We start from the raw sequence: 12,040 nt of genomic DNA, 5'->3' as shown, positions 1-12,040 counted from the left end.
ACTGTCTTTTGCAATTTCTAATACTTGACTCTAAGTCCTAAGACAAGGTTGTGAAACATTAAATTAGATCAGCAACAGCAAAGATAGTAACAGGACAACATAAAAATCAAGCTCTGAGTGTACCGAACTATTCTGTAGAAGCCTACATTCATGAAAGGCAGACTGGCTTATAAGGAAACATTAAGGGAATAAACACAAATCTCAGGTTCCCAAAGCCTACAGTGGGTAGCTATGTTTGAGTAGGGAAGCTTGAATGGAAAGAACAGAGACAATAAAATGAAGTTAATGCTTTACTTCAAACAATGACTAAGACTTTTAGCATTCTGTGATTAGCATATGAATAACCAAATAACATATGCACTGTTTCAGAATGCAAGGAGATAATAACTTATATAACTTAGATTAAGAAGGACTCCTCTCTTTTATAAGACTGTCTCTTTTAAGAGCATGCAGTAGCATATACATCAGGTTGGAAAGGAACGAGGGGGTGCCCACCTAACCAGGTATATCAGCGAAATCAACCCAGGTAATCAATGGGGTAAACTGTGCCATTGCTAAATATTTCACTTGTGCCTCTTTCCATTCTGGGAACTATTCTCAACTTTCTTGATATTCTTCTTAATCTTACTCAATTCTTAAGCTGAATTGAGTAACTGCTTTGGGGGTTGAGGATTCACACAATTATTTTCACAGTTGTGATCATGAAAATAACCTTTGTATTTCATCTCAACAAACCTGCTCTGCTTCCATCAACAGTCTTATTTAGCCTAAAACACACCTTATATTGATTCCTCACAAAGGGAAAACAAATTAAATGTCTTTTATTTACTATTTTAAAATGTACTGTAATAAATTATTCTTTCTATTTGACATGACTATACAAAGATTTGAAAATGAAATTCCCACCTTAAATTCTTTCCAGGACAAAATAGTAACAAGTATACAGCTAAACAGTAGCAAAAATCTGCTCATCCATCCAGTATATTTCAAATTTTATTTTCTGCCTTAGATATTAAAAGTTCTAAATATTTAAGTTCCTGCATCATATACCTTCTACCTGATACTATACTTCGGTCATAAAACACATCCTACCAAGAAAAGAGAATTTCAGCATCAACATCACATCTGAATACTATTTTAAATAACTCCCAGCAAACACCAACAGTGCTTTGAAAAATGGTTTCAGATTCACTGACAATGCGGGTCTGGGTCTGTATGACGCACTGGTGTCAAATCATGTTAAACAATACTTAAAACTCTACCTTTGAATATCCCTTCAGTGCCTATATAAGCTGGCCTGGTTTTTCATGCTATGTATAAAAGTGACAGCTACTGCTTTAGCAGAGTGAGAGAGGCATACAGAGAATTTGTGCGTACTTATAATTCACCCTTTCAGATACAAATATACGCTTATTTGCAATTACTGCTGAGATTCTTCACTGGGATAGGGTTCAAAGGTTAGACCAGAACCCTTCGAAGTCTCACCCAATCCTGACATTTTTAAACAAGGATGAATTTTTCTTTTGGAAGTAAAAATGGCAATTGTAAGTGATAGAAAAATAAAAAAGATAGTAAGAATCAGAAATTTAAAATGTTTTCTGCTGAATATCACTGCTTCTCCACCACAGGAAAATGACCCCATTCTCCCCTCCTTTCATATTTGTTAAAGAGCAGTTACATTTTCCCCCCTTTTACCCTTAATGTTTGTATCGGAGATCTCTATTTTCCTTTATTAAAATTATGCTTTTCTTTATAACTCTCTAACAATTTTAAGTGTTTAACCCCTTATTAGAAAGGTTTCTGGATCGTATCATAAAATCCTTTGAATCCTTCTAATGTAGACAACAATCTTTTTTTAAATCCATAGAGACCATATACCGTAACTCTGGCCTTTTGTACATGAAGAAATAAGATCCAAATACCTAAAGTGACCTCCAGCTGGTTAGTGGCAAAGCTAGGTTCTAAACTCCCCAACCATTTACTAACTTTCACCCTGTGTCCTGCCATAAACACTGATTGTTTGAGTAGACAGTTTCAAGTTCATCTACTAAGCTGAACTTCAGAATGTGAACCAGGCTTTGTCCACAGCAGTGTTTCTTTGCAAGTGCGTTGATTTGCAAAACAGTGGCATTTGGGGTGCTGGGGGATCCTTGGTCTAGGTTCTATTTACCAAGAAGCAAAAGCCTGAGGCACTGGAGAATAAAATAACTATGGCCTTATCAGTAGATGAGAACTGGAGGTAAGAGGAACAATGAAAACCCTGTTTAGAAAGAAGTAGAGTAAATAGAGAAAGACATCTGGAAAATCTTCAGCCCAACGTCTAGAAACAATTTGCATTTAGAACAAAGATCATGTTTCACTAAATTAATTCTTATTTGTAAATACCTGTTAAGTGTCCACTCATGGTTTTGTCGTGACTGTTGAATAACTGTCTGTATTTCAGTCTGGATGGCTGAGGAACAGCCCATTCAGCTGCCGGAGGAACACTGTGGGGCAAAGAGAGGAAGGAGAGGAAAAAAGGATTAATAGTGAGGAATAGCACATTTAAGTTCTCTGAAAACAGTAAACTAAGAACTTCTCTAGAAAACTAGATTTAACATTTTATTCACTTCCTAATCACTATTTCTGAATTTTCTATAATGACTTGTTCCATTTTTTAAGGTTATAAACCTTTCTCTCCAAACAGATAAGCTCATTATTTTTTCCAAATCAAGGGTAAACACGACAGACCAAGTGGCTGGTTCAAGTTATATGGATAATTTACTAATTTAAAGGTTCTACAAAAGAATGGAAAATCTCCTCAGAACTGAGGTGATACAGTAATGACCAGGCTTCTCTAAACTTCTAGAACAGTCCTCTTTAGGTTTAAAAAGCAATCCTGATAGAAAACAAATAACTGCTTTTAAAGGTGTTAATTCTTTAAAATGTTTAACTTTCTTTACACCAAAATACAGAATGTATTTCTTAATGAAAGGAAGTTATTTCATTCTGAGAGTTTAAATGCCCAAAATGGAGTTTCCCAGAGAGAAGAGAACATTCCCAGGGCGGTTGGCAAATCAGCAGTGCAGTATGGAAAGGAGCTCTGCTTCTGACTGCAATCCAGCGCTGACCTTTCCTTGCCAATGTGCAGCTGACCTCAGCAAACCCCTTGCTGGCAGCCAGTTCGGGTGTAGACCTCCTTGGTGATCGGTTCCTCAGATTAGTTCCCACACAGTACCATGCTGGTTGGTACCCATGGCTTGTTGAGAGCCAGATGTTTCAATTGGGCAATTTAAACACGATGGCTGAGCTGGCAGTAAAAATGGCATTCCACTTCCAGGACAGATTACAACTAATGCCCCATTTGCAATTTCCTTTCATTTCAACAAAAATATCTCTTTCCCACAGATTACAGTGAAATTTTAATCATGAACTGGACCTTTTAATCATCATTTATGTATGTTACCTATGCACTGATACTTACTATGTACACTTCTCAAAGCACAGCAACAGCTCCCAAACACTTGAAAAGTACCTATAAAAATTTATCTTTTCAATTTTTATAAACTTCTTAATAAAAACATTTACCAAGTTCTAATCTGCTGTGCATACTTCTGCAACAACTCTCTCATTTTAAACTAATATTTTGCAGATTCCAACTCTTGCCTATTTGTCAAGAAGCTAATTATATCTCTCCTGCACCCCAGGAATGTAAGGTATTACACCAAAGGTGTTCAAGATTACACTTATCCAATCATAGTTTTCTGCCAAATTCCTGAGAATTTAAATAGGCCTAAAAATGCATTAACCAAAAAGTTAGATGCCACATTATAAAAACTCGCTAGAAACTTAAATTATTGAAAGGTAACTACCCAAAAAACCCCAGTGTTTTTATAACCGAGCAGGACCCTATGGGGCCTTCTGCGGACAGACCCCTCCCCTCACGTTCTCTGCCTGTCTCTATTTTTTTTCTCAGCCTATCTCTTGTTTGTAGAAAAGCTGTAGTCTCCCAGGCCTCCCGAGTCACAAAAGCCTGGCTCAAGAATTAATGATTGAAAGTACATGAACGTGTAGTGACAAAAGCAGCAACTGGGCCAGGAGAACTGGTAACAATGTAAACAGTCAGCCATATGGCAGTCACAGAATCTTTAGTTCCTCCCTGAAGTACCTAGATAACAATATCTAATGCACATTCCCGAGTTGCCTTACAGATGCTAAAACTCCACCAAAGGGAAGCTGGAGCCTAAGGATTGATAACATTAACCCCTGTGGCACTGCCCTGTTACCTCACCATAAAACAATCAGAGAACGGTGCACAGCTGATCACACATCCTGCGACTCCCTTCCCTCATCTTGCCTTTAAAAATGCTCCCCTAAAACCCATTGGGGAGGTCAGGTTTTTTGAGCACTAGCTGCTTCGGACTCCTTGTCTGGCGCCTTACAACCTGGTGTCAGTAGACTGGCTTTACTGCACATGGGCAAGCAGACCCAACATTTTAATAGCATTAATGTTGCTAATACTGGCTGTTTGTTCATTTTAATGTCACAAGTCAATTTTAAGACAGATTTCAAAATCACTTGTGGAAAGTCAGAGAAAACTCGAAGTTCAGCGTGATATGGGAGAAAGAATAGAAAACATGGAATTTAGTGTTAGATGATCTCAATTTAAATCTCAGCTCTGCTGTTTAGTAAGCTGTAAACTATGGGTGAGAAATATAACCTCTCTGGGTGTTTCTTCATTCACAATTCTGAGCCAATTACTACCCTACAGGTGGTTGTGCGGGTTAAATGGGATTAATGAGTCAAAGCAGATACTCAATAAATATTCCTGCATCCTAGGAGTAAAACCTTAATTAAATGGAACACAAATACCTGTATACCACAATTAACTGAAGTTTTTAGGGCAAATTTTAAGAACATCTGCCTTAAAATCAGAAAGATCTCAGTTCAAATCAGCCCTATCCCTTAGGAGTTAAGTTATCCTGCGCAAGTCACTTACTGTCTCTGAGCCTCCTCCTCATCTATAACACAGAAAATCATACTCATCTTATGGGGAAGAAGGTGAGCATTAAATGAGTTAATGTGCATAAAGCATTTGGCACAGTGTTTTCCAGTTTATGGATTTTCTTTATATTATTTTTTTAAAGGCAATGAATTATTGAATTATATCCAACATGCTCTTTTCTTTAAAGAGGAAAAATGACTCAATTCACTTAGGAAAGATTCCTAAAGAGGACTGAAACAAGAAAAGATGGAATCATCTTCATTTACATCTCCTTTTCATTTGGAAAGCTTTGAGACTGCTTATCAAGAGACTTAATTTTTTATTTTAGTACAGCAGTATGCAAGGGGAAAAAAATGGGTAAAATAAAAATATGAAAGATAATATGAACCAAGATTGGCCAGAACAGAAGCAAACAGGTCATGTAAGCTGTACCCAAAATTGAGCCACATATTTGATTTAATAACAACTGTCCCATAACCTGAATAACTCATTTCATAAAACCTGATCTGAAGTTTTACTAACAATCCACACAGACTCCATAAGATTCTCTGAGATAAAATTAGAGCCAGTTTTGGCTCTAATCTTCATATAGTATTTTTTATACATAAACTTTTAAATGACTGAAACAAAACAGTTAATGTGCTTTTTTCCCTCATACCTAGAGTTCTATTTTTTTAAACGTTTACTACTACCTATTTATCATCCTCTTTAAAAAAAAATCAACATGCAAAGCTTTCAAAGGAAAAGTAGTGTTCTTGATTCTGTCATCTCTACAACAAATAAATAATAAAACCTAGTAACATTATCCAGAATTAAGAAAATTATTAGCATTCTGCAAACTAAAACAAGACAAATAAAGAACACAGAGCTAATTCACTTTCAAATGTATGAGTCAATCAGATAATGGCTTAACCAAACCACCCATTTAAAAAAACAAGCAAACTTACCTAGCCACGTCAAATGATTGTGCCTTCTGTAATTTAGTGTTTAACTGTGACCCTGGACCAGATCTACTAAAGGAAGAACTCTTTGGCAATGTGGCTGCCAAAAAAAAACAAAAAAAAAAATGTTGAATAATTTTAATTTTACAAAAGTAAGAAACATTTCCCTATTTATAAAAATTAAAATGCATGGTCATTAAATCTGAGGCAGAAATTATTCCTCCCTTCTTACCATTCCAGACTCAAAAAGTTATTCCCTCCTTGCTTCCTGACCTCTAGCCAAAAGTGTTTTACTAGTTCCTTCAGAAAATCACCTTACTAGGTAGTAATGTTTACATCCATAAAATCTGACTCTTCCTTAAATACTTAGTATCACATTTTATAGGATCTGTTCCAACAGTTAAAGAAGTAACAGCTTAAATAGATAGCTGACATATTCTTAACTGCACTGAAGGAGCTGAAGTATTAGTTCCAGATGTTAAGAGCCAAGAAGTCACAGACTTGTCTTGGCCAGATGACACACGATGCCAGGAAGGGCCAGCTTTTGTGTCTGAGTCTCATTCAGGCTGGTTAGCTGTGTGTCAGGAGAAAAACTTTGAGCCTTAACCAACATTCCCTTCAAACTTGCCTACTGTCTTGCAACATTTGCCGCAAAAGAAAAGACACGGTGCGTGGATTCACTGCTACTACTGGAAAAATAATTACAAGCATTTTCTCAGCTGCCATCACACCTGTAGTCATGGTCTCCTATGAAAGATAAACTACATGTGAAAAGAACATCTTAAAAACAAGAGGTCAATTTGGATTCTGTGGCTATAACTTAGAGACACATCCTGACAGATAATAAATGCAGCGGCCTAGGCAGATTCATACATAAGGCTCAAACCCACACTGTCAGTCACTCACGAATTTATTCAGACATATCCGAAGTACTTAAAAAACAAAAAAAACTTTCCATATTGATATGAATTCATTCTGATTTGTTAGACTAAGACCATCTACAGCTACACTATGCTTTTCTTTAACTAAAGGGAAAAAGACTTTGAATAAAGTCTCAATTAAGCAAGCATGTAATACTATAACCTTAATATATTTAGCCATTCAATAGACTTCCTTCCGCCTCTATGCCTGATTCACTCCACCTCCTCAAAAAAAAGAAAGGCAATGTTCTTTTTTTTCCTCCCACATAATTCTACTCCTAAGGGATTGGCTTGTTTATTAGCAATTCATGGCAGCTGAAGAAAAGTAGTAACTGATACATGGAAATAAAAAGTGTTCAAATACTGTTCAAACTTGAGCTGCTCTCATCAAGCCCTTTAAAGGAAATTACGCTCTTGGTTTTAGCTGTTGAGTTCACCTCTGTGCACAGTGGCACCCAAAGCTTCCTAATTTCATTCTCCTTTCCCTCTCTCTAGCCTAGCTCATCCCCAAAATGAGACATTAAATGAAAAAAAAAGAAAAAATGAAGATGATTTCTTCTGGAATAAAATACCATTTAAATATAATCAGAACGTGAAGACAGAAAACTTAACGAGAATGAAGAGTAAAATACAGGTAAAAGTTCAGCCTGTGGCTTCAGCAGGTCACGTACCAGGATGAGCGAATGCAGGCAGAGGCTGTATGACAGGGGGCGTCCCGTTAGCCAGAGGAGGCACTCCTGCCGCAGGAACAGAGGATACTAGCGGGGGAGACATTCCGACAACGGGAATGGAACCCATTGGCACTGGAGCAACAGCGGTCAGCGATGGCATGCTGGCGATACCTCCCATACCTATGAAGGGAAAAATCCCAACAAAATTCACATGGAACCACATTTCAACATTCAATGAAAATTAATCCAGGACAGCATGGAGAAGAATATCCCTTTCCAGTTGTAATATAGTTCCATTTAAAATATGAATTCAGATTAATCATTTTGAAGAGTAGTAAAAATTGTCAAGGATCATATCAAAAGGGCTCAAGGCCCAACTTAAAGAAGGATCTACTGGCCAAAGTTGAGGATCAATAAGAATAATAACTGCAGTGGACTGAAAGCCACCAAAGAGAAATCAATTCATAAATTCACAATGAATTTTTTTTATCCTAATTGGTCACCATAGGCAATCAATTTATTTTGAAAACTAGTACATAAAGGCAGAAAATAAACATTTATCCTGCCTTTCTTTTATATACTGAACCTCAGAGTAATCAAATATTTGATGAGAAAGTTTCTCTTTATAGAAGTATTCTAACCAAAAAATGAAGAAAGGATAGAAACTAAAATAGATGTTTCTGTTCTTTTAGTTCCTCTATCCTAACTTGGGATATGGTGATATAATAAGAAATATATATCTGGTCTTTGTCCCCAGGTCTTGATTCCTGGCAGAGCTCCTAAAACCCTTTTAATTTCCTGACTGATAGGAACATCTTTCGCCAAAACATTTGGTCTCAGTCCCTGGTTCCTGACACAGAGCTTTTAAGATCCTCGGAATCTCTAGAGTGGTAAGAGTATCTCTGTGTGTTTGATGCGGTGACTGATGGCTGGGGACCCCTAAATAGCTGCAGGATGGGAGCTGGTCACGGGAAAGATCACGGCATGATTAGAAGGTTGGAACTCTCAGCCCCACCCAACTCCCACCTCCACACAGGCCTCAGGGGAAGGCAGAGGGGCTGGAGACTGAGCTATCAGATGCTCCCGATTTAATCCATTATGCCTGCATAATGAAACCTCCAGAACAACTCCTACATGCCAAGGTTTGGAGAGCTTCTAGGCTGGTGAACAAATCCACATGCTGGGAGGGTGGCACTCCCCAACTCCACGGGGACAGAAGCTCCTGCACTCAGGACCTGTCTGGACCTTACACTATGTACCTCTCCATCTGCCTGTTCACCTGTATCCTTTATAATATGCTTTCTAACAAACCAGCGAATGTAAGTAAATGTTTCCCTAAGTTTGGTGAGCTGTTCTAGCAAATTATAGAAAAGGGGAGAAGAGTTTGTGGGAGCCTCTGATGTTGTAGTCAAGTCAGACAGAGCATGGGTACCCTGTGGCCCATTACTTGTGACTCAAGACTGAAGTGAGGGCAGTCTTGTGAGACCGAACCCTTAAACCTGTGGAATCTGATGCTAACTACCAGAGTTAGAGTCAGAATTGAATTTAATTATAAGATAAAAAGTTTGTGTCCGGAGAGTTGGAAAATTGGTTGGTGTGGTTTTTCTGGACACAAAATTCTTGGCTGATTCTTTCCTTGAGAATCCTAAATATGTCAATCCATTTCCTTCCGGCATGAAGCACTGCTGCAGAAAAGTCTGAAGATATTCTAATTTTCTTTCTCATTAGCCATGTGTTTTCTTTTTTCTTTGGGCCCAAATGATTTTTTGTCTTACTAGAATGTATCTTCGTGTTGATCTTTCCAGGTCGATCTTCTCGGCCACATACTATATATATTCGTTCAAATTTAGCTTCAAACCTTTTATGTCAAGAAAGCTGTCTTGAACTAGTTTTTGCCATTTGTTCTCTTCCCTTGCTTTGGTTTTCTTCTTCAGAGACCCCAACTAACCTACTCAATTCTCTTTGCCTTCAACATCTGCCACTTTTTCTCAAATTCTTTGTATCTCTTTTCTCATTTCCTTTTAATGTTTGAAATCTTCCTCTTTTTACCTTCTATTTCCTTTCAGACAGTCTCTCTTGTGTTGCTTCTGGCTCACTCCTCATTTCTGAAATGACTTTTTCTTTTATGTCTCATTCTCTCCTGAGTGGTCACCTGATTGCTGGGGTTTTAAAATTCTGATCTATGTTAGTCTTTCATGACTCGCATCATTTTCTTAGTACCTTTCAGCCTGTTTTGAAATAGTAGGTTACTGATGTGCTGTCATTGTCCACAGGGGTGTTACTCGGCTCTTCATCCTCTGTTGTCTAATAATAACCATGTGTGGGATTTGACCTTGCCTGATACTGCCTGATGCTCGTTTTGATATGAGCCTTGACTCCTGGGATTTCCAGGCTCGTTCTCCTCCCCCACTTTGGTCTGGACCTTCTCCTCCTTCTGTCTTTGTGTCGGTGCCCTGCAATTTTTATTCCACTCCCAGTCACCTCTCCTCAGTGTGAGATCCTGTCCCCAAAGGCAGGCTTGTTGGGCCAGTGCTGAGAGTTCACAGGGACCAGATCTTGCAGGTCTTTTTATTCTTATTCTCTAACATCATAATTTTTCCATTTTAAATTACCTACTCAGCTCCTAAATTGCCACTGCAAAGACTATCATCCTTGTACCAAATGACTGCCTTTTCTGAATGAATGTTTTCTGAATACTTCTAAATAAACACACCTACCATAGGCTGTGTTTTAGATGCCATCCCTCTTGACGGTGCTAAGTCTCAATTCCTGAAGTTTTACCCTCTCTCCTCAACCACTGGCGGAAGCACTTCCCACCATAAACACAGCTGACATGCTCCCCTTACAGTTAAACGCTCCCCTCTTCCAAGCCTCCAGCAGACTCCTGTCCCTACCACTCCAAGGAAACGGTTGGTCAAGGTGAGGTCCAAGCTCGTCTTGCCAAATCCAATCACTTTTCTATCCTATTCTTACTCAGTTCCTCAGAAGCAACTTGAACAAAGGGGCACTCCCCTCCGAAACACTTTTGTTTGGCTACTAGGACACCAACTTCCTCCCACTTCACTGTTTCTGGCTTCTTCCCTTTCACTAGAGCTTTAAATGTCACACACCACCGAGGCCTGGTCCTAGGTCTTCTGCCTACTCTAAAGCTACACTTCGTCAACCTAAGTAAAGAGGAAAACTGAGGCAAACTTGAATTACCAGAAGTTGAGTTTATGCAGGAATAGCAGAAGAATTGCAATTCTGACATGCCTTTTTTTGGGAGGGGCGGGCACCACGCGGCATGTGGGATCTTAGCTCCCCAACCAGGGATCGACCCTGCGCCCCCTGCGTTTGAAGCGTGTAATCTTAACAACTGGACCGCCAGGGAAGTCCCAAGAATTGCAATTCTGGACACGCCAACTGCGGCAAGCTACAAGTGAGTCCTCTGAGGCTTTGGGGTGGGCTGGATTTATGGGCAAGGATCACAAAGAGGAGGGAATGCAATTAGAGTCCAAGCAGCAAGTTCACTGGCTTGAGGAGGAGAAGAGACTCTTGCAGGATGTTCATTAGTCAAGGGATCAGTTTCGATTTTCTATAAATGCCTGACCAGTCTCTTGGTCCTTAAGTTTCATTTTCCTGAGGACCCATGCATGAGATTCTCCATTTTATATCCTCTGGTTCCATTTAAGATTGAAATCTTCTCACTTCTCTCTGAGATACCACGGGGCTTTCAATGCCATCGGCACCCAAACTCACCCGGAACTGACGGATCCCTCCTGAGTTGCAGACATACAGATTCACCTGCCTCCTTCACATCTCGACTTGGAAATCAGCGAGGCCCCTCAAACTTGAAATGGTCAAAATCTGATTTATTTTTTTCTCCACAATACAGGATATCATGAGTCTAATTCTACCCTATCTTCCACATTTATTATCACCACCCAGATATAAATTACCATAATCTCTTGCCTATGGAAAAAGCCTCCTTACTGATTTCCCTGATTTTACTCTTGTCCCCCTGCAATCCAGTCTTCAGATAACACAAATGACAAAACAACAAACAAAAAATAACAACAACAAAGAAACAAAAATAGTCTTCAGATAACACAGATTTTTTTTTTTTTCTAAGTGTCTATCAACCATGTCACACCCCTGCTTAAAAGCTTTCAACTGCACTTAGAAAATAATGCTAACTCTTTAGTGGTTTTATCAGGCCCCAAACCACCTGGCTCCTGCCTTACCTCCCTGACCTTAAGGCCTAAGGATACTTTAGCTACAAAGGAAGTATCTCATCTTTGTTCCAGCCACACACCAAGCTTTGCCTTAAGACCTGTTGCTTTTGCCTGGGGGTCTTCTCCCCTCACGAGGCTCTCATGCCTAAGTCAGCTCAAAAGTTATCTCCTCGGAAAATTCTCCCCTAACCACCGGGTCCTATTTGTCTCTATCATATTACCCCGGTTTTGTTTTTTTTTTTTTAATTTTGAGGTACGAGGGCCTCTCACTGTTGTGGCCTCTCCCGTTGCGGAGCACAGGCTCCGGACG

General features: G+C 39.0%; 1 protein-coding gene across 1 annotated transcript in view; it reads right to left on the bottom strand.

Annotated features, from left to right (window-relative positions):
• The window catches only part of ITSN1 (intersectin 1), a 248,386-nt gene that overhangs the window by 155,115 nt on the left and 81,231 nt on the right, over positions 1–12,040 (bottom strand). The window contains exons 6-7 of the mRNA XM_028492624.2: positions 7,517–7,696; positions 736–738 (exon numbers count right to left, since the gene is read on the bottom strand). Coding sequence (XP_028348425.1) covers positions 736–738; positions 7,517–7,696 — 183 coding nt within the window. The remainder of the gene's footprint in view (positions 1–735; positions 739–7,516; positions 7,697–12,040) is intronic.

This window comes from Physeter macrocephalus, chromosome 8 (assembly GCF_002837175.3).
Source record: "Physeter macrocephalus isolate SW-GA chromosome 8, ASM283717v5, whole genome shotgun sequence".
Taxonomy (NCBI): Eukaryota; Metazoa; Chordata; class Mammalia; order Artiodactyla; family Physeteridae; genus Physeter; species Physeter macrocephalus.
Note: the sequence above shows the minus strand (reverse complement) of the source record. Positions and strands in the feature narration are given on the sequence as shown.